Genomic DNA, 25,000 nt, shown 5'->3' on the forward strand with positions numbered 1-25,000 from the left:
GTTCGGGAAGAAACAATACATCCCATTGCCTTTGGTTACCCAGTCTTGAAGAAACAATATATTTGCAGACATAACAAAATTTACATAGATTGACAGTGACTTCAAAGTTTTTGGCTTGCTTGCTGTCATCAGACTGTGCCATACTTAGGTTGATTTGGGTTTATACAGTTTTTGATAAGTTGGTTTTCTTGGTAGATGAACCTATGTAAATAAAAGTTAGCTGTAGGAAGAATGGGGAAGTAGTTGTGTAGGAAGTGGGGATAGAGGTGGATAAGAAGAAATGCCCAATTTAAAATTTCTTAATAGAAATCTAGTTCTTTTGTGAAGCATAAAATACAAGAACAACCTACTTTGTATACAAAGAATGTTGTCACCTGAATTTGACACACCTGTTTATGTCTTTACTCTCATTGATTTCTGAACTCTAAACACAAAATTCCTCCAAAATAAATGTTCTCTAACTCACTCTAACTCTCTATCTATCAAACACATACTTTCTTCTTGTTTCATTCTATTTCAATTTCCTACACAAGCTTGCTTCACAACTACATGGTTCCAGGTTCAGATCCACTGCATGATACTTTGGGCAAGTGTCTTCTACGATAGCCTCGAGTCGCCTAAAGCCTTCTTTAAAACTTCCCATCATGAGCCAATGAAAGAGTGTTCACATAGTCATTCACCCTGCAAGGATTAACAGCAAAATTCCCCTTATATCATTCTACTGCTTTAAATAAGAACATATTTGATTTGATAAACAACAACTTATCATCATGATGACCAGCTGAGACTTATGCTTGGATGTGTAGCTAAGGAGTTTATTTCACAACCACATGGTCTCAGGTTCAATCCCACTGTGTAGCACTTTGAGTAAATGATGTTTACAATAGCCTTGAATTGACTAATAACTGTGCATGAAATTTGGTAGAGAGAAACTTCACAGAAGCTCATTGCATATATGTGTGTGTATGTGTGCGGCGTGTGTGTGTGTGTGTGTGTATATGCATGTTTGGATGTTTGCATATGCAGGTGTGTGTGTTTGTGTGCGCACACACATTTGTGTTTTTGCATTGACACTGCTGGGACAGCAGTAATGCTTATATCTTGTAGTTTGGTATTTAAATATGCAAAGAGCAGTGGAACAAAATACCATAACTTGAAAACAAAGGTTGGTATCAGGAAAGGCATCAGGTTGTAGAATATTGTCTGAAGAAGACTAAAAGTGCATGAAACTTAAAGACAGAGTAAAAAAACAAAGGAAAGTAAGAACCAAAGTGAAATGAAAGGTATTGCAATTGACTATAGGCAGTGCATACAACCATCTATCAATCATGCTTTCTCTATGTTTATGAATTCTTTCAATTTATTCATTTGTAACATTCCATGCCATTTTTTCGATTCCCAAACACCACCATTGTCCTCCTGTATCGGTAATAGTACTGCTACAATCCTCATCACCACTATCACAGTCATCCTCACATCACCTCAACTTTCTCCTTACCAATACTGTCATCCTCATTACCAACTGTCATACTTATCATTGCCATCACCACTATTGTCCTAACCATTGCCACTACCACCGTCGTCTTAACCACTGCCACCTCCACCACCAGTCCTCATCAATGCCACCACTTTCACCTTCAACATTAGCAGCCCAAACATTCTCATCATTACCACCACCAACCATATTACTACCATACCTGTCATCCTCCTTATTACTACTATTATCTTCCTCATTACCACCCTTATCATGTTCATCATTGCCACCATCATGATCTTCAATTCCACCACCATCATATTATCATCACATCAGTTTTTAACTTTGAAGCTTTTTTCTGTTTGTTTGTTTTTTAGTCCAAGATATTCCTTTATCCCTTATCTTGGTAGCACTCTAAAAGAAGGGCAGAAATAATGGTATCAGTAATCCAACAAAGTATTACAAGCTATATAATTGACTTGGTGAACCAATTCTGCTTAGATTATTATTAGACATTATTAGACATTCCAATTAGCACTATATAATAACCTAATTAGTTTATATTTTTTGTCATTATTAAATTTCTAATAACCCTTTAATTATCTCCCTCACCTTTCAGCCTGTTCACTTATTAAATATCATTTATGAAACAAGTTATTCATCAGGATATTTTTATACTATTCTAACTAATCTCCACTTTCCAACAGAAAAATAGAATAATTTAGAATTTTATCTAAAAACTGACAAGCAGACAAACAGGAAAACTAAAGAGGAAAATTAAAAAAGAAAAGAATTTTAAATTTATAAATGTCTCAGATACCTAAAATAACTCCCTGGATGAAAGTTGACTTTTTTACATTAGAAGAAAAAAAAATGATTTCCAATTCAATCATATGTACTAAAGCCAATCAACCTTATATATATATATATAAAACTATTGATCTTTCAGAAATACAGATAATGGCAATTGTGTACCAGAGTTAAAAAAAAAAAAAAAAAAAAACCTTTGAAAATGATCCTCACCTGACTGCACAAGTAGTAACAGAATTCAATTAGGATCTAATTCTTTTTTTTAATAATGAAAATAAGAGTAACAAAAAAGAAAAAGTAAAATGACAAAAAATGAACAAAACAAACTATCTGAAAATGCCAACATGATAAGGACAGCAATCAGAGTATATTCAAAATACACAAAATGACAGAAAACAAGACAAGGCTGTGTTGCTTCAGTATTGAGTTTTAGAAGAAAAAAGTGGTTTCTACAGTATGGGGAAAATATGCTATACAGCTATTAATTCTGTGAACTGCAACAATGTGATGCTCGTACAATGTTGTTTTATTGTCATCTCTAAGAAGAATTATGGACACAAATTTGCAAGGATAAACAAGAATTACCTTGCACATAATCATGCACTGATGGAAAAGCGATTCTTTCTTCATTGTAACATTTTCTAGATTTAATATAAAAAAAAAAAAACTAATTTCATCCAGAATAAATCCTTAACTAAATGTGTTATGCCATGGAGCTGACAGCAACCCACTTTATAATAAAAGAACGATCATATATGCTGACAGGTAAGACAGCAGGCTTCAATACACTTTTCCATCCAGAAGTATAAAAGGCCATCTCATTATTGTATGACAACTGGTATGCTCAAAAGATTAATATGTAATAGAAGCATTTACAGAAGCAAATGAAGAATTAACTTGATAGACAGGTCAACTACAGACAATATACTACTGTTATATCAGCTAGAAGTGACATGCTATAAAAACTAACATTTTAAAAATAATACCAAACATATCTAAAGATATTTTTTGTTACAAATATAACCATAAAAGATATAGTAAACAATGAATAAAATAAAATATATAAATTTTATTTAATTAACAGCCTATAACTAAAAAAAAAATTGTCAGCATTTTAAGGAATAAAAAATAATGTTGGGGAGAAATATTTTTTTTAAAATCGCTTATCAGGTAGGTTTGATCAGTTTTGAAACATTACAACACAGAATAGCTATTTGAATGTCAACTATGTTCTTGAAATTCATATGCTACTTAAGTATCTTTTTCAATTAGTTAAGCAGTCTTCTCTGTTTAGCCATAATATTAGTAAAAAATATGTAAACACACAAGAGATAAGTACACATATATGTGTGTGTATATTTATATATATATATATACATATATATATATATATAAGTCAGTAAATAGTGGGGTTGTGTTAACTGCACGTGGAGAAATAATAGGAAAATGAAATATAATAATAAGGCAGAATGCTAAACTGGAAGCATATTTTAATAAAAACCCTTTTTTTCAAACCTAACACAACTCTCAATTCTCATGCATCCTTATTTTTCCAACCATTATATACATGAATTACCATTGAACTTCAAAAGCTCAAAGACAATATAATGTATTGGTATATTTATTTTTTTATATATTATTTTTTTTATATATTATTTTCTTCATTTTGTACTTCTTTGTAAAAAACATTTTCATTCTCCCTCTTCTTGAAAATTTGCTTCACAATGAAAGCCGGTTAGAGAAATCTTTATTAAAATATGCTTCCAGTTTAGCATTCTGCCTTATTATTATTTTTCATTTTCCTATATATATATATATATATATATATATATATATATATATATATATCGGTTGTAATGATGAATTCAAATCAAATAACGATATTCTGAAATAATCTAATATGTATGTTTCAAGTTTACTCTTACTCTTTTACTTGTTTCAGTCATTTCACTGTGGCCATGCTAGAGCACCGCCTTTGGTTGAGCAAATCGACCCCAGGACTTATTCTTTGTAAGCCTAGTACTTATTCTATCGGTCTCTTTTGCCAAACCGCCAAGTTACGGGGATGTAAATTCACCAGCATCGGTTGTCAAGTGATGTTGGGGGGACAAACACACATACACAAACACATACACACACACACACACACATATATATATATATATATATATATATATATATATATATATATATATATATATACATACATATATACGACGGGCTTCTTTCAGTTTCCTTCTACCAAATCCATTCACAAGGCTTTGGTTGGTCCGAGGCTATAGTAGAAGACACTTGCCCAAGGTGCCACGCAGTGGGACTGAACCCGGAACCATGTGGTTGGTAAGCAAGCTACTTACCACACAGCCACTCCTACGGTTTGTGTAATATATAATTGGAAGTGCACCCACTACATAAACCTTCTTAAGTTAAAGCATTTCAGAAATATGAAGTGATTGATAGAACAATTTTACTACATATTTGGTTAGAGTGGTAAGTCAGCTACTAAGTTAAGAGGATAGATATGTATACAGCAAGGAAGAGAGAGAAAAACAAGGAGGGAAAGAAAGGGGAAAAGAAAGAGAAGGATACATAAAGTGAGATAAAGAGACAATGTACAAGTAAATATTATTGAAAGAAAATGAGAGTTTTGTTTGTTACAGTAGCAGTGGGAAGGTGACAAGGATGAAATGGACCAGGTGTCAGAGTATCCTTAAAAGTTGTAATAGTGAAAGGAATTAGTAGTATATTGTTTGAAGATGAGGTAACTAGGTACTTTGGACTAAATAATAATAATAATAATGGTTTTAAATTTTGGCACAAAGCAAGTAATTTCTGGGGAGGGTTAAGTCAATTACATCAACCTCATTGCTCAACTGGTACTTATTTCATCGACCCCGAAAGGATGAAAGGCAAAGTTGACCTGGTGGCACTTGAACTTAGAATGTCAAGTCAGAAGAAATGCTACTGGGCATTTTGTCCAATGTGGTAATGATTCTGTCAGCTTTTAAATAATAACAATAACAATAATAATGATGATGATCACACCTGCTCAGACACACACACACACATTGCTTAGCTTAAAATGAAATATATATATGTACACACACACACACTTCAAAGGATAAAAACATAAACAAGCAAAACAACTAGTATTAGGTTAGATCATGACATTTATATCTTTAAACCTGATGGTTGAGATATAGCAGTGATTTATTCTATCTTTGACAATGGAATAGGTTGTTGCTATATCTCATTCTTCCTCCGATGATGGAACAGATCACTGATATATGAATAACTATCACTTGTTTTGCACAACATGCACCTTATGCATATTTGTTTTTTGAAACAGCTGTAAGAGACTTTCTGCACACCAGTTTACTTCTTCCTTTTTATGAGCTATACTTGTAATAACTCAACCATCATAATAAATCATAATCTAATCAGTTGTTTTGTTTATACTTTTATCATTTTATGTTTGTGCCTGCTTAATTGATAAACTGCCAATTGTCATACTGCTATAATATCCTTGTTTTTAATACCAGTTGGAGCTTTAGTTTTCAAACCGGACTTGAGTGCTAACTGTATGTTGTTATTACTTTATCTCATCAGGTGTGAAATTACTTGAATTATATATATATATATATATATATATATATTATAGTAAAAATAGATACATAAGGGTGGAAAACCACAGGAATAATACCATATGTCCAACGCAAGATATAATATGTGTGTTCAATTCCTTCAAGAATCAAGTAAATTTATACGTTTTTTTTTGTTTTTTTTTATCCTGTCCTAATGTACACATTTTTAATATAATACATGTAAAATTATAACTTCATCATACCGTATATATTTACCCATTATAAGTTATATCATAATGTACGTCTATATATTGTAATGTTTTAACTTTAATTGTCATATTTTTATACAACTTGGAAATCATGCATGTTTATAAATATTTTTTTAATAAATATTTTGAACATTCATGATATTTCTAAAGTTTTTATTGTTGTATTTGCCTGTCTTTTTACCGTACCGTTTAGACACTTTAGAGACTGAATACTATAAATTTACTTGATTCTTGAAGGAATTGAACACACATATTATATCTTGCGTTGGACATATGGTATTATTCCTGTGGTTTTCCACCCTTATGTATCTATTTTTACTATAAGATGAATTCTAGCTCATGCTGAGCACTTCAACTTTAGCCCGTCTTTATGTATTGTTATATTAACATTAACAATATATAATTATACAAAAAATTACAGTTTATATATATATACACACACACACACACACACACACACACACACATACACACATCAATGACAATATGGTTTTCAAATTTGAACATTAATTGTCCATAAAATATTTAAAGCAAATACTTTCACAACTAAATTTCTTGTCTAATTCTAACCAGTCACTATGAAGTAAAAGTTTTTCAGCTAATTTTAGCCATCACAGCAAAGACCATTCTGGAGTACTACCTTTATTGACACTTTTTCCTCAACTACTAGATCCAGGTGGTAGAGCTAAGACACCACCTTGTTCAATGCCACAACATCAACCATTAGTACAGTTAAAGGAATCCTCTCTGTTGCAAGCATTTATACTTGCTCACCTTTCTAATTTCCCCTTCTGCCCATATTTTGTTTTCTACTGATGATGGACTGCAAATGTCCACTTTGGACATCAACTACCTCAACCTAGCCTATCTAAGAAAGCATATTGGGATAATGAGCACTGAGATAACGATCTCAGATGAAAATGCTTTAGAGTATAAAATGAAATTACATTAAACTAGAGGAAGACATTTTAAAAGAAATCCTAAAAAATTGAGATTTTCTTCAAGCCTATTCTCCATGAAGTGATGATAAATATACAAAAGCAAAGTGTGTGTGTATGTGTGTGTGTGTGTGTGTGTGTGTGTGCAAATTATCTAATATAAATTTCCATATTTTTTTATGCTTTATCATAATTGAACAACATAACATGAACAGCTTTCAAAAGAAGAGAGAATAAAGATGAAACACTATAGAATGAGGCTAAGGATGGAGGACTATTAACCATATAATAGTAACCTCGGATCTTATAATGAATATGTTTTATTACTGTGTAAATCATACAATTCTACTTGCTCCAATTTGTCCAGTGAAAAACAACAGGCTCCACTCTTGAAACAGAGTTAAGGTTAACAGGAATGGGCGTGCAGTTAAGAAATTTGTAATACAACCACTTAGTTCTGGGTTTGATCCCACAGCATAGCAACTTAGACAAACTGTCTTCTGCTATAGCTTTATGTCAACCTTACTGAATGAAATTTTGGTATACAGAAATTGTGCAGAGCCAGATGGCTTGGCTAAATCTGTTCCCAGTCGGCAATGTGTTGCATAGTTTAACAGTACTACCTAGCCTTTAGGTACCTTTAGCAGAGTCCACTGTTTCATGCATCTGAACAAGATCTATGATCTGAGGATTTACTCCTCTCTCCAGAGTTAAACCCCTGCACTAAAGTCATAGGCACTGCCTTTCTTCTTCTGACGAGATCAAACTTATCAAAATAAAAAAAGCTGTAAGAACTGCCTTTGGCTATAGAAATACAAATGCTATGTCTAAACATTATACAGATGTAGGAAAAGGATTTAAAACAGTTTTTGAGGAAAAAATGCTTTCCCAGGAACATTGAGAAAATGTTAGTTTGTGAACATGACTCAACAACTAGACATTGCCTTACAAATGTGCATGACAGGTATATACTCATTCTATATAAAAATACTCAATATTTAATCTACAACATCTACAATGAGTATAAACACAATATACATTCATAAAAATGATATTTGTGAATTATGTTCAACTTAACCTGTTGAAGTGTTACATTAATATATATTTTACCACAATATGCCTCTGAAGTGTATGTATGCATCAGACACACCACAATTACACACATATATAACATTCATACACACTTCAAGCACATCAGAATCATACACATCACTTTTCTACACACGATGCACTACATCATACGACACCACACCATACAACAAAATAAGACACACAACATCATACAAAGACACACCATAAAAGACCTCATATCAACACTGCAGCACAGGACATAACATCACAACACACCATACAACACAATACCTGACACAACACCACCATCATACAATCACAGTAACATAACACTCTCATATATAAGTAGAAACTGGAGAAGAAGAATGAGCTGGATAGGAAGATAATAAAAGGATGAGCGAGACAAAAGGGAGGGAGATAAGAGGTGAGAAAGAGGACATATGCATGCATATGTGCATGAATAATACAAAATAAAATAACATATATGTATTGATTATTTCAAGAGTCAGCTAAAATTATTATGTATCTATGGAATTATTAAAAACAATATCCACCACAGCCACTGCTACCATTACCAACAACATCTCTATGTAGTTGCTCAACCTACTGGAAACAGCAATCAAACCTCCCTCATAATCACATCCTACCATCTTAAAAACAAAAGATAACAACACACTGAATGATGCTGTCCTAAACGCACTAAGTCTGAAAGAAAGATCAAATGACCACACTTTAAAGTGTAAACTTGCTCAATCAGAGCTGACCTAAAGCTGAAAACCTCCACCACCACCAATTACAACAACACTGCCACCATAAAAAATAAAAGTACCGTCACTACTAACATCAAAAAGGGAATAAGGCCTTTAGAAATAGCAGTTAAACTTCTCTTAAATCACACCCTACTATCACAGAAAAGATGTTGAGTAATGTGGCCCTGAATCCTTTGCGCATAGGGAAAAGACAGAATGGTCATAAAGGAATGCCTTTGATCATGGATCAGCTCCATCAGTGTTGACCTAGGGCTAAACAGCAACACCAAGGAATATCTCTTATAGAGAATCAGCAAAATTTCCCTTGCAGCACAAAGACAAAAGCAACATAACAACTTAATAATAATAATATATGCAATAACAGAATAAAGTGAAAATGGCAGGAATATCACAAGGAGATATTTTAATTACTAACACCCTTCCCTACTCCCTACTGAATATGTCATATCTAGAACTGCTTAAACAGGATTAGTGGTTTGTAACACTAACTGTCTTTAATAATTCTTGAGACATCAATATTTTACAATCTACCACAATAGAAATATGTCTATGTTTAAATGAGAGAGTGTGTGTGTGTGTGTACATGTCTGTATACATGTGTGTGTGTATATATAAATATGTATGTGTGCATATGTACATGACTGTTTTTGTGTGTAAACATGCATGTATACATATTCAAGTGTTGGTATGTATGTGTATGTGTAAGTATACGCATTCAATATTAACAAAGTTGGAAAGGAACTACTTTTGTTATTACTTATTAAGGTGGCTATATCAGCAAAATCAATAGAACATCAGAAACAATGCCTGGCAGTATTTCTTCCAGCTCTTTGCATTCTGAATTCAAACCTTGCAAGGTCAACTTTATTTTTCATCCTTCAGGATTGATAAGGTAAAGTACCAGTCAAGTATTAGGGTTGATGGTATCAATCAGCCACCATCCCTCCAAATTGCTGACCTATTGCTGCTGTTATTATTACTATTATTATTATTACTTCTGCCTTAACGAAGGCTGAAGTATTGTTTTCAGTTGTGTTTGTTTGTTTGTCCAGGGACAAAATATTTCAAGAACCACTGGATAGATTCAGATGAAACTTTCAGGGATGTTTGTCCTCATGACTGGCACGAACTGATTACATTTTGGGATCAATCCGGTACTGGAAAAAGATTCTGGATTATTTGTTATATTTACTTTACATGAAGTATTACGATCTTACGTTGACTTTCAAGTTTTTCTCCGATTATCTCCCTTGAAAGCATGCTCATGGTTTCCACATAGGTTATGGCAGCATTGCTGTTTCCAAAGTTTTATTTTCATTTCTCTATTATTAATTTTACTCAGGTCTCTATCTTATTAGAAACTGATGGATTAAGAAATCAAACTACATAAACAAATGGCAGCAAAACTGTTCAGAAATTAAATAACACTAACATACTCAGTAACAATAATAAATTTAATTTATCCTCAACAAGTTTTAGTTTTACCAATTTTGAATATATTGCTCCTGTTTAAAACATCTTACCTACTTGACAATTGCATTTCTATCTCTGCCTTGAAGGAAGCTTTACCTCTTGGACTCAGGTTTTTGTGTGCAATGATGTTGTTAAACTGTTAACAGCACTGTACGCAGGTCCTTTCTGTTTTCTTTTATGCATGGATAAATTTTTCACTATAGACCTTAATGGACATAAAGACACTATATCAGTGCATAGACTAAAAAAGGCCTTTGTAGAGAAAACTGTCCCTGTTCCCACTACAGATACACACACATAGCATTAAAAACATGGCCTGCATGCCTACCTTCACATTCCATGACCACCATTGGGATCGATCAGGTACTGGACAAGGATTCTGGATTATTGTTCTGTTTTTTTTACTTAATTTTTGAGAGCAGTCAGGTTCATTTTTAGTATTCTCGTTTGTGAGAGCAGTTGAGTTTATTTCAGATATTCTCATTTTAAAAATCATCTCCAGCTAATCGTTGAGAGAACGTTGGTGTTCAGTTGGCAGAGGTTTGCGCTCTCTGAGTGCTTTTGTTATAATTATTATTATGTAAGGTAGTGAGCAGGCAGAATCATTAGCCTGCCAGGCAAAATACTTAACAGCATTTTGTCTATCACTACGTTCTGAGTTCAAATTCTGCCAAAGTTGACTTTGCCTTTCATCCTCTCAGGGTTGATAAATCAAATACCAGTCGAGTACTGGGGTCGATGTAATCGACTTACCCCCTCCCCCAAGATTCCAGGCCTTGTGCCTATAGTAGAAAAGATTATTATCATTAAGGCAGTGAGCTGGCAGAATTGTTAGAGTGCTGGGAAAAATGCTTAGTGGCATTTTGTCTGTCTTGACATTCTGAATTCAAATTCCACTGAGGTCAATTTTATCTTTCATCAGCCCAAGAGTAATCAAAGTACTAGTGAAGTATTGGGGGTTGATATAAATGACTATTCTCCTGCCCTAAATTTTCAGACCTTGTGCCTATGTTAAAAACAGCAACAACTATCACCACTGTTGTAGTCATCAGAGCAGTGGATGGTACAATTAGTAGAATATCAGATTAAATGGTGTCTCTTTGTATTGTGAGTTAAAATCCCATTAGGTTCAACTTACCTTTCATCCCAATAAAATGAATATCTGTCAAACACTGCAAGTGCATTTTATCAGTTACACTTCTATTTAAATGTCCTGTTTAAATACCATTTAAATAAAACTCTTCATTTTTCATTCTATAAGGATCAATAAAATAAAAACCAGTGGGTTTTTTTAGCCTTCAAGGAATTCTTATAGTAACTATCTTTTTTTTTTTTTTTTTTTTCCTTTTTGTATGTAAAGGATACAATGTTTACAAAAAATGCAATAGAAACACATTAACACATATAGGTACATAACAGCAAAATTTCTTTCAGATATTTTTGTAAGCACAGGTATGGCAGTATGATAAGGTTGCTTTCCAATCACATGGTTTTGGGCTCAGTCCCACTGCTTGGCAAGTGACTTCTACTATAGCCTTGGACCAAACAAAACCTTGTGAGTGAATTGGGTAGATAAAAAGTGAAAAAAATCTGTCATATCTGTCAGGCATGCAGTGACCAACAACGGAATGTTATAGTTGAGTCTACTGAGTGTCTGACAATATATGCCTAGCTTGCGAATAAAAGTGTAAGGGGGTCATGACCATTTGCATGGTGATTGCATTTTATTAATTTTCAATCGTCATCAACCAATGAGTGATGGTTTGGCATGGAGCTGTCTTCGTGCATGTCTGTGTGTGTGGGTGTGTGTGTCTACATGTGTGAGTGAGTGTATGTGTGTGTGTGTGTGTGAGCATGTTCTGTTTTTATGTATTTATGTGCATGGAGGAAGCTAGTGTGTGTGTGTGTGTGTGTGTGTGTGTGTGTGTGTGTGTGTGTGTGTGCACGAGCGTGTTCTGTTTTTATGTATTTATGTGTGTGGAATGTAGATATAACAAAAACAATGTCACATTTTAAACTTGAAAAAAGCCTTGGATATTTGTTCTTACCTGCTTCATTTATGTAAGTAAATCCGTAAATTTCCAAGAAGAAAACGAGATCAATGTTGAAAGAGCTGTATTAGTTTAATAGTCCATGTGGTGTGTTTTTTTAACCATCAAAGAGCCGAAATATTGCAACATGCATCAAAGAGCCGAAAAATTGCAACATGCATCAAAGAGCTGAAATATTGCAACATGCATGGAGAAAAGGAAGAAATGTAAATTAACACTTACTATTGATGAAAGGAAATGTGAAAGAAAAAAATATAAAGGACATTGATTTCTATTAATTTTAAAGCTAAATTAAACAAGATCTGTGGGACTATACAAGAACACACATACACATGTACACACAAGAACAAGCACACACCTATTAGCTACCACACCATTAGGAGAAATACGGTACATATATAAAATATTACAAGCGTTGCCTTAAAAGGTACGAAACTAGAATTGCAAAATGTGCACATTCAAAAGAGTTACAGCATGTCAAAACAAGCCTTAAAAAGTATGGGACTAGCATTGTTGCTCAAAAATATTGGAATCACTATGTTGTACATTTTGTGGCATCCTTTTATCACAAGAAATTTGTTTAGTTCATTGAAATTAAATCATATTAAAAATGAATTAAGTCAAATCATCGTATACTCAATTTTAACAAAACAATTGTGTACAAATACTAATGTAATCTTTACACAGTAATTCAATCTATGAATGATAATTTTTATAAATTTACAAGTAATCAATAAAAAATAATTTAGTAATACTTTGTTTAATTCGCATAACTATTCCATAAATATCAAACGGATGTATTATAATACTATTCCACATAGACAAAAACAGCCATACCAACAATCCAACATACCTCCATCATCAGCTGCTCCACGGATATCATTATGGTTTCAACACCTGGGCAGTACCATTCAACCCAGCAGTGTCAACAGCACCAAAACAAGTGTTGTTTGGGAACAAACAAACCAAAGAAACCACAACTTTCAAACACATTTACCTTATGTACAACCGTATCATAATGCGATATATCTTTGCTTATAATTATTTTGGCTTTGTACTTTCACTGTTATATAGATTCGATTTCATCATAAATCCAGTTTTTTTTTTATTATCATGGTAATTTGCATGCAGTGTGAAATATGTTTTTTATATGCTTTAATATAAAGAGTATTATAATGAATTTACTTACTTGAAATCAAAGATCATATTTTGTACATTTTCAAATTGTTATATTAAGAACTTGGTTTAATAATTATCATGATATCGTAATTCACACATGTTTTGAGATGCCTCAGAACGTACAACAAATAGCGATTCCAATATTTTTGAGCAACAATGCTAGTCCCATACTTTTTAAGGTTTATTATGACATTCTGTAACCCTTTTGAGCATGCACATTTTTCAATTCTAGCATGTATATGTGTATGTATATGTATGTGTGAGTGTGCAATTGTGTGTTGTTACTGTCTCCTTGCTATGACTTCATGTGGTAGTTATAAATAAATGCCACTGATTTGCATTTCCACATAACTAGCACCATTCATTTCCAATATTCTGAAAAAACATATCTGACATTGGGGAATATTATTACTTTACTTGGAAACAGGTGAGAGCTGATGACAGGAAAAGCATCCAGTTGTAGAAAAATCTGCCTCAACAAATCCTGTCCAACCCACGCAAGCATGGAAAAGTGGACATTATTTGATAATGATTATTGGTAGCCTTAATAGCTAGAGATAAAAAATAAAAAAACTGACAACACACATTCTCTTTTTCTCTTTTCTTTTTACAGTCATTGGACTGCAGCCATGAGAGGGCACTACATTCAATGATTATGTTGACCCTAGTATATATCTAGTAACTATTCTATCGATTTCTATTTAAGAAACTGCTAAGTTCTCAATTACAAACGTACATGTGTGTATGTGTGTGTGTGTGTGCGTATACACAATTTTTTTATTAATATTTAACAGAAGCAACAAAGTGACTCAAGGGCCAATAGTTTTGTACGTTGACACTTATCAAATGCATGGAATTCTCAGCCCTTGAGTCACTCAGCTGCTTCTGCTGAATATTAATAAAAAATACATATATACTCATGTTTTGGGTTCTATTTTTCCTGTATATATTGTGTAGTACCTTGGGCAAGTGTCTTCTACTATAGCCTCGGGCCGACCAAAGCCTTGTGAGTGGATTTGGTAGACGGAAACTGAAAGAAGCCTGACGTATATATGTATTTGTATATATATATATGTGTGTGTGTTTGTGTGTCTGTGTTTGTCCCCCCAACATCGCTTGACAACCGATGCTGGTGTGTTTACGTCCCCATAACTTAGCGGTTCAGCAAAAGAGACCTATAGAATAAGTACTAGGCTTCCAAAGAATAAGTCCTGGGGTCGATTTGCTCGACTAAAGGCGGTGCTCCAGCATTGCCACAGTCAAATGACTGAAAAGAGTAAACAGTAAACTTATATATGGACACACATATGCATATATGTACACCAATTCATAAGTCAAAGCAGTGTGAATGAAATCAGCTTGATGGAAACTGTACACAAGCCCATCAATAGTGGATGTCTAATGTAGACCTACTTGTAATATTTAGTTTTGTTTTCTCTGTGTTTTAGTTCAAATCCCACACATATTGATTGTAAGTACCAGTAATATACATGCATCATTCCAATTGTCTCATAAAACTCAGCTTTGCATCCTGTAAAAAGAAACTAATATTAATTCTCATAAAATTTATTTAGTATTTAGCTTCAGGTTGTGTATTCTGAGTTTAAATCCTGTCTGAGCTGTCATTGCCTTTCTCTCTCCAGTACCAACTACCAGTAAGATATTGAGGTCAATTCAGTTGGCTGTATCTCTTTCTCCATTTAAAATTGGTTTTGGTGTTTAGTTTAATGAAATCATTATCATCATCTGCTTTCTCATGCTGGCATGAGCTGGATGTTGTTCTTATCACCAACCTTACTTGATATTCATGTAAAGTATTTTAAAATTTAACTGGCAAGTTATTGATCAATCTAGTAAAAGACACGTGCATAAGGTGCCACAAAGTGGGATGGAACCAAAAACCACATGGTTGTGAAGCAAACTTCCTAACACACAACCAAATCTATGCCTCAAATCAATATTTATTTACACACTAAAAGAAAGAACACCTCTGCTATTCACACACCCCTAACATATGTAAATCACACGGTAGAAATGTCAAATGCTAAATTAATGACTAGAAACAGTAACTGTTCCATAAACAAGAGTATTCAAATTTGTATTTGTTTTAACCAATTACCCACATTACAAATAAACAAGAACAAATATACACACAAACTAACAAACACACACATACAAATTTCAAACTACCAACTTCAATGGAGAACAATTTCAATGAAATTTACGAGATTCAACTAATTACTGTGTGGAAAGCTATAAAAACTTTTGAGAGATTTTAGCTGTCAGCTCCCCTCATTCAATGATCAGGGTAATGTGGACAGTAATCACCCAACAATACCACAAGGGAAACAACACAGAGTGGAGGACTGGGATGGGGGGAGGGAAAGGAATGATCAATACCCCATCCCCATCTCCCTAATGCTTCACATTGTATGCTGCAATTCAGAGATATCACTGCAGACTTCCAAAGAGGAAGTATCCGTCAGAGATACTTCACATAAAGATTGCTGCTAAAATCTCATTTATATAAAATCTTTAGTTTTATGCAAATTATTTTCAAGAAATGGCATCCATTCTTGAAATTGCCACAAGCCAAAAACATGCAACAAACAAGTGTTGAAGACTTTTATTAGTTCTGTTTATTCAGACAGGTAGCAGTTGTCAAAATCTGGAGATTATATATTGCAAATGTCACTGAAAGACAACAGAACTGAGCACCCCTACACACACTTTGCCCAGCACTCAACAATTGACTGGTGATGTTAAAGTAGTTGGGTGTCATATTGAGAAAAGTGTTGTTTTTACTTATTTGTTTATTTATTTGATTCAAAGTTGAAAGAATCCTGAACTATGCATGACATAACTGATAGTAACTTTGGAGAGAATAAATTATTAAACTATCAGAAGAAAAATATAAAATGAATGGATAAATCACATACCATTATATCAAGTTGTGTGTTTTTGTATTATATATATATATATATATATATATATACTGTTGACATCCCATGGGTAACCTTCAACTCTTTTCAAGCCAAAGGGTTTTTTTAACCCAATATTTACATGCTATTAGTTACACTTTATCAGCTTTTGGCTTTATCATTACTCCATATGTGTGTGTGTATTTATGTGTGTACATGTGTGCATGTGTGTATATATGTATAATATTCATGTATGTATGTGTGTGTATGTACATATATATATATGTGTATGTATATATATATATATATATATATATATATATATATATACATACACACACACACACACACATATATAGTGTGTATGTCACTGGTATGGTCATGTGATGTTTATGGATGAAGACAGCTGTGTAAAGAAGCGTTAATCTTTAATTGTGAAGAGAACCTGTGGAAGAGCTAGACCCAAGAAGATGTAGGACAAGGCAGTGAAATATGATCTTCAGTTGTTGAACCTCACAGAGGCAATGACAAGTGATTGAAACTTCTAGCGATTTGCTGTGCTTGAGAAGACACATCAAGGTAAGTGAATCATGGTTGCTGCCAGTGCTGATGTCATGTAAAAAACACTCAGTACATTCTGTAAAGTAGTTGACGTTAGGAAGGGCATCCAGTCATAGAAACCAACTGAAAACAGACAACTGGAACCTGGTGCAGTTCTTTGGCTTACCAGTTCCAGTCAAATCATCTTACCCATGCCAGTATGAAAAACTGACATTAAATGATGATAACACACACATACAAAACATATGTAATATAAAACATCTTATGCACATTTCTACCATGTGTACATAGGTTGAAAATGCCTCAGCATTTTACATCTGTCACAGTCCTTTGCCATTTAGCACAGACAGCAACAAAGATGGCCAAAATCTATGTTGTTGCCTATGTTGTGTGCTTTGTAGAAGGTATTTATAACCACATGTCCCCCTCATTACAAACCATTTACAACATGACATGTTTATTCAATTTCAACCAATGCTTTTATAAATGAGTTACCTGCACTATAGCTGACAATACATACCAACACCATTCATTCTTTCCTTTTTTGGACATGGTTTTCAACAGCTTGATGACATTTTTATTACCAACCACTTACAGTGTGCATTTTATCATACAATCAGCACTAAAGGGTACCCACCAATTTGCACCAGTTTTTATTCTTTTTGCTATCCCAGACAGGTTACTTTGCACATGGTCAGTTGTCTTCACTACAATAGAGAAGCTACGTTTCTCCATGATTTAAGGAGCTGGGGCTCACTGTCATGAGAGCTCTCAGTGAAAGTATAAAGTACAAGGGATAGAAAGTTGTCTCCATTATGCAAGAAGAGGGAAGCTCTATAGATATATGTAACCTGTCATGCCTTAATATTGATAAAGAACAATGAAATTAATTTATATATTTCTCTGCACTCTTACAATCAGTCATTCTTTATTAGTTTTCTAGAAAATAAACAAGTACAAATCATAGAAGAGAGTAGTGTCCAGTATTAATTTCTTCAGTGACCATTTCTGTAATTGGTTTTGTAGTACAATACAACAAAACTGTCTGTTTGTAAGTTTTCAGAAGTAGTATTATAATTCTATCACTGACTGTACTATCCTATATAAAATAAAATTTCTGCTCTGCTACTCAAGGTAATCTTTTATTTTTTTTTATCTAAAAGCATTTCTAACATCTACCATCACACATCCAAGAAAACAAAAATCTGATTGAACATGCTTTATTAAAACCAATATGTGATTGGCTAGTCTTTTGAATCACAAAATTCATGGTTTCAGAGTCTTATTGTGTTAGGGTTTTATATAGTACATGAACAATATATACATACATATATGTCGATTTTTGAATGAATGAGAGAGGAGTGCTCTACATACATAGAGAATACAGCTTTTTTAATAAAACTGAAACTTTGAGTTTGCCTCATGACTTGAATTTCATGCCACTGCAATCTTCAGGTAAGAGTTTCAGTGATAAGTAATGTGAAACTTAAGTCACAAGACAAACTTGCAATTTCAGTTTTGGTGAAGCTATTCTGCATGGCTGTGTGGTTAGGAAGCTTCCTTTGCAACCATGTGGTTTTTGGTTCAGTCTCGATATGTGGTACCTTGGTTTCTACTATATACAGTGCTGGACTGACCAACGTTTAGTGAGTAAATTTGATAGATGGAAACGTGTGTGGAAGACCATCATATATATAAGAGAGAGAGAGAGAGAGAGAGAGAGAGAGAGATAGTGTGTGTGTATGTGTGCCTCTCTCTAACAGCATTTGGCCACCAGTGTTAGTTTGTTTACATCCCCATAACTTGTTGCAAAAAAGACTAATACTGACAAAATAAGTACCAGGCTTTAAAAATAAATACTAGAACTTGTAGGAAAGTGAGATCCAGGAAGACATGAGGTTAAGTGGTGAAGGCTGAACTCAAGATGTTGAGTGGAAGTGACAAAAGACTGAGATGAATGGTGATATGCTAAGCTTCAGAAAACCCATCCATCTCAGCATAATTGAGATCTTGTCCAGCCTCCCCACTAACTTCCATCCATCAATTTTTTAAACTATAGTACTACTCACTCAGGTACTATAAATAATACCATTTATTCCCCAACATGTCACATTGTTTCCCTACTACCACTCCTTTTCAACTCCTGCTCCCTGACCCACACTAATTTCTTTCACTTGCCCCACCAAAACTGACATTCACTATACCCATCTCAATCCCCATCTCTCATCATCTGCAACCCTTTTTTCACACTCATACAAACTTGCCTACCACCCTTTCTATTTTTTGATCCCTATCCTCTCTCTCATATCACCTTCTACCTTGAGGGTAGGCCTTCACCATCTCTCTTTTTCCAACTGGATAGCCATGTATCTTCTCTTCAGCAAAACACCTGTTCCTGTCCCTCTATCATACTTGCATTTCCTTCAATATTGTATACCCCTTAGTTGGGGTGGGGTTTTTTGCATTTTGAGTACTTGGTGACCTCATAGTGGTAATGCCATGAAAAAAAAGCAACCACTAAACTCTGTAAAGTGATTGGCTTTAGGCAGTAGAAACCATGCCAAAACAGACATTGGAGCTCAGTCCTTTGAACTCATGCCAGTTTGGAAAGTGGGCATTAAACAATGATGATGATACACACACACACACACACACACACACACACACAAAAGATGGAATTGTGTTAAGTTTCTATCTACCAATTACCACTCACTATGTACTGGCCAATGCATAAAAGACACTTGCCCAAAGTACTGCACTGCAGGATCAGCTCCAGTAACGTCATTGTGAAGTAAAATTCTTTAAAAACATAACCATATCAATTTTTCTGTTCATTGATTGGTTTGGATATTAGAAGAATATTTTGTATTAATGTCAACAGAATGTGATTCGTACAATGTATCCTAAGCATTGAGAAGAGTTGCAGAGATTAAGATTGCTGTGGGTTCAAACCCACTGCTCATATTCTGTTATGTCTTTAGCTCTATATTATTTTACTAATTTCACATGACCTAACTGTAATAAAGAGATGATTCTCATTTCATGGCTGAGTGGTCAGCATTTGTATGAGCATTTTAGCTACAAAACACCAACTCTAAGAGTATATGTCTGAGGTTAGACATTTTGCTAAATTAATATCAACATCAAAGGCAATTTTGAATTAAGAAAAGTATATTACTTAGAATTCTATAAAATTCCATAGCAAGAGAAACAACTAAAAAGAACCATTAATATCAAATGTGTACAACCAATTTATACAGTAGGCAACAAGGGAATGTCAGTGTAGCTATTCAACATGATGGAAATAGCAATCAAATCTCTCTTAAGTCACACCACATCAGCTTAAAAAGAAAGAGCACAACATAATATAGTCTTGAGATATCTTTTAAAAGACTGGAGAGTCATAACTGGAATAACTTTGATCTTATGTCTGCTTATCCAAGGTTGATGTGGGGCTAATCAACAATGACAAAACAACAGCAGTCAAATATCTTTTATCCTTTACTTATTTTAGTCATTTGACTGTGGCCATGCTGGGGCATCACATTGAAAGGTTTTTAATTGAATAAATTGCCCCCAGGACTTATTTTTTAAGCCCAGTACTTATATCAGCCACTAAGTTATGGGGGACAGACAGACACACACACACACATATATATATATGTATATATATACAACAGGCTTTTTTCAGTTTTCATCTATCAAATCCACTCAGCCTGAGGTTATAGAAGAAGACACTTAGTGAAGGTAACATGCAGTGGGACTGAACCTGGAATCATGTGGCTGGGAAGTAAGCTTCTTTCAACACAGCCATGCCTGCATCTATCGTACCTAACACATTACATAATCATGCTCAGCATGGACATAATGGCCAGTGTGATCATTAATTGAGGATGGCCAGGCTAGATCTAAAGCAAAGGTTCTCAATGTGGGCAGTACCACTCCCAAGAGGGTGAGAGGCATGTTGAAGTGGGTGTTAGGCTTTAGAAGGCAGTGAGAAGTGTGGTGAGGTAACATGATATACAAATTAAATTTTACCTGTAGTTGTAATTAAATTATACATGATAAAACTAGTCATGGTTATTATAATAAAATGAGAGATAAGTAGTGTGCTGCTATTCCTAGTAGGTTAAGCAACTATCTAGAATCTACACAGTTGCTCATCCTGATATAGAAAATTTAGTTATATCTCATCAGGCACAAGGAAGTCATTAAGTTGCAATATATAAAGTAAATTTACAACTCTCATCTCTATTAATTTCTTATCATTTACTAGCAGAAGCATCTGGCATTACCTGAGAAGAAAATCGCAAAATATGTTGTATAGAAATTTGTTATTCTAACTTCAATTTATTCTTCAATTGGGGAAACAATTCTGAATAATAATAATAATAATAATAATAATAATAATAATAATAATAATAATAATAACAAAAAATTGGATCATATGCACAGCATTGTTCTGGAAGAAGTTTAGGTTCATGTTCAACCACAAATGCAGCCAATTCTGTGATGTCATAATTTGTCCCTCTTGTTATGTCTCTTGAACTTAAATCACTAATTTGATGGTTTGTTTTTGGCAGTCCCGAGAGAGAGACTTGAAAATTTTTGCCTCCTAGGGCCAAAACTTGATCTTCAATTTCAATCAGTGCTTGGTTAAAAATTGCATACTTTAAGTCCTCAGCCATGATGTTTCATCCAAAGCTGTAGGGGACTGCCAAGTTGACACGTTCAGTATAACTGCAAAAAGGTTACAGAATTTCCTTGGAGAATCTGATACTGATGCTTCAGTCAATGCAAGATCCCAATGGTCATCATTTTCTAGAAAAACCTTGTTGATAGCATGCTTCCCTATAAGTTTAACATACATGACCATTTAGTCTTCTCAAATCTTAGAATGATTTGGGACCACGTACTTCATACAAAAGGAGCCATAAGTAGTTGCATTCTGCTTGGTGTGTGGGGGGACACTGTAAACTCTTGCAAGAGCATCAGCCTATTTCCACTTGTGCCATTTATTGTTTCTCCAACAAATGTAATACTTGGGTAATTGTGGGTAAAGGAGTTTTCTTGCATCTTCATCTACATGACACAACTTAGAAAAGGTAGTAAGGGTAGTTTCTTTTGGAGAAAGTGTTTGTTGCAAGGCTGTTTGTTTTGTAAAGATAACCCTGTGGCCATTCTCCAGATGGACACTCAGATGAATGATGGCTGGGTGATTCTCATGAATGGGAAAATTGAAGATGTGGCAAAATGCCCCATTGGTACTGATGTATCTTCTTCGGTCATACTATGTATCCTCGTCATTTTTATTTTTATTTACGTGCTGACTGCCATTCTGCATAAGAGTGTATGTTGCAGCATCTAAACCTTTGTTTATATATTTGCAAACACTTAATAGAGTTAACAAGGTTGCAGAATACAACAATGACTCTGGCTACCTGTATTCGTCTTTGTTTCATTGTAGAACACTGATCATCTACATCTATCCTGTCTCCTCTTGTAGAGAGTGAGAACATTTTTCTCAGAAACTTTTTCAAAAATTAAAATGGGGATTAAATGAAAAAATGAGTTATATGAATATCTTTACAAGAGTGATTGAAATAAATGGAGATTGTGGAACACCCCACGCACACTCACACATACATACTGTATCAACAACATATGAAATGGATGTGTGAGAGAGAGAGAGAGAGAGAGAGAGAAAGGGAGAGAGAGAGAGAGAGAGAAAGGGAGGGAGAGAGAGAGAGAGAAAGTGAGAGAGAGAGAGAGTGCCACTTAGACATCACACACTCTCTCTCTCTCACAAACACACACACATACATAAATGTATACAAACGTACAAAGAAAAACGCACATGTGTGTGTGACTGACGTGTGTGTGTGTGTGTGTAAGAGAGAAAGACAGGGAGAAAGAAAGAACATTGCAAACAATGAATAAAATAAACATGAAATGAAAAAGTCATATAAATAAAAGCTCATTAGAAACTATCTTCTACCGAATATTTAAATTTGTGAACTTAGTAAATATTTCTTTCAGTAATTTATCATAGTTGTTTGCAAAAAGCAAATTAAAACTTGAAATGAAAACATTAAAATAATGAGTGAGAAACTTTGCAAATGAAAATGGAAAATATTGCTACTTCAATACCAGAAATTGACATTGAGAAACCTTTTTAAAGAAGTGAATCATATATATATATATATATATATATATACATATATATATATATATATAAAGCAATATTATTTATTTTTAATAAAAAAATAAACTGAAGACTCTATTATGTATCCAAGGTCAAACTATTCATGAATCAAAAGTATGGAAGCAATTTGTGCAGCTGTTTTCGTGTAAAAAGTGAATACATACACACACACAGGTCTATTCTATAAATGAAGATTATCCATGCTAAGTTAGTTATGATACCTCACTCACCACTTAAGTGGGTGCTAAGCATAACAACTACTTAAAAACAAAGTTGCTACAACAAATGGCTAAAAATTACTGAGTGGTTGGCATTAGGAAGGGCATCCAGCTGTATAAACTCTGCCAAATTAGATTGGAGCCTGGTGTAGCCATCTGGTTCACCAGTCCTCAGTCAAATCGTCCAACCCATGCTAGCATGGAAAGCGGACATTAAACGATGATGATGATATATATGTATATATATATATATATATATATATATATATATATATATATATATATATATATATATATAACGTGAAGTATATTTGCCACTTAAATGCGGCTGAACCCTAAGGGTGGATGTTACTGTTGCTTTTAGCCCCAGGAGAACATCTTCTCCAGCTGGCTATTGAAATATCTGTATCCTGTCTGTATTTACAAAGGGAAGTCATCCCTTCCATCTTGATCTGTGATACATACGGACTCGAGTTTCTGGGTATTTACCCGTCCTCAGCGTACGACAATCACCGATCTTCAATGTGAAAGATGTCCCGATGCAAATACTATATGCTTTTTCCCAGTGAAAATATTCACTGATCTCGAAAAAGTGAAAACAAGCAATGTTAAATCTCTGAATGAGGTATTAACAGTAACTGCACGACAACGTGAAGTATATATATATACAAATACACATACTCTCTTTACTCTTTACTTGTTTCAGTCATTTGACTGCGGCCATGCTAGAGCACCACCTTTAGTCGAGCAAATCGACCCCAGGACTTATTCGTTGTAAGCCTAGTACTTATTCTATAGGTCTCTTTTGCCGAACCGCTAGGTGACGGGGACATAAACACACCAGCATCGGTTGTCAAGCAATGCTAGGGGAACAAACACATACACACACACACAAATATATATATACATATATACGACGGGCTTCTTTCAGTTTCCGTCTACCAAATCCACTCACAAGGCTTTGGTCAGCCCGAGGCTATAGTAGAAGACACTTGCCCAAGATGCCATGCAGTGGGACTGAACCCGGAACTATGTGGTTGGTAAGCAAGCTACTTACCACACAGCCACTCCTGCGCCTACATATATATATATATAAATACATACATACATATGTATACAAATACATACATGTATATGTATACAAATACATTCATGTATATGTATACAAATACATACATGTATATGTATACAAATACATACATTTACTCTTTTACTCTTTTACTTGTTTCAGTCATTTGACTGCGGCCATGCTGGAGCACCGCCTTTAGTCGAGCAAATCGACCCCAGGACTTATTCTTTGGAAGCCTAGTACTTATTCTATCGGTCTCTTTTGCCGAACCGCTAAGTTACGGGGACATAAACACACCAGCATCGGTTGTCAAGCGATGTTGCGGGGACAAACACAGACATACAAATACATACACACACACATACATATATATATATACATATATACGACAGACTTCTTTCAGTTTC

General features: G+C 34.2%; 1 protein-coding gene across 8 annotated transcripts in view; it reads right to left on the reverse strand.

Annotated features, from left to right (window-relative positions):
* Positions 1–25,000, reverse strand: part of LOC106882709 (dynamin-binding protein) — a 308,006-nt gene that overhangs the window by 240,223 nt on the left and 42,783 nt on the right. For 2 of the 8 annotated variants that reach the window (XM_052968786.2, XM_089353936.1), the window contains exon 2: positions 12,438–12,608. The exons of 5 other annotated variants lie outside the window; for them this stretch is intronic. In XM_052968786.2, coding sequence (XP_052824746.1) covers positions 12,438–12,446 — 9 coding nt within the window. In that variant the 5' untranslated portion in view covers positions 12,447–12,608. Of the gene's footprint in view, positions 1–12,437; positions 12,609–25,000 lie in introns of those variants that run through there. One more of the 8 variants, XM_089353935.1, reaches the window with a different exon arrangement.

Source organism: Octopus bimaculoides, chromosome 6 (genome assembly GCF_046866305.1).
Source record: "Octopus bimaculoides isolate indiv1 chromosome 6, ASM4686630v1, whole genome shotgun sequence".
Lineage (NCBI taxonomy): Eukaryota > Metazoa > Mollusca > Cephalopoda > Octopoda > Octopodidae > Octopus > Octopus bimaculoides.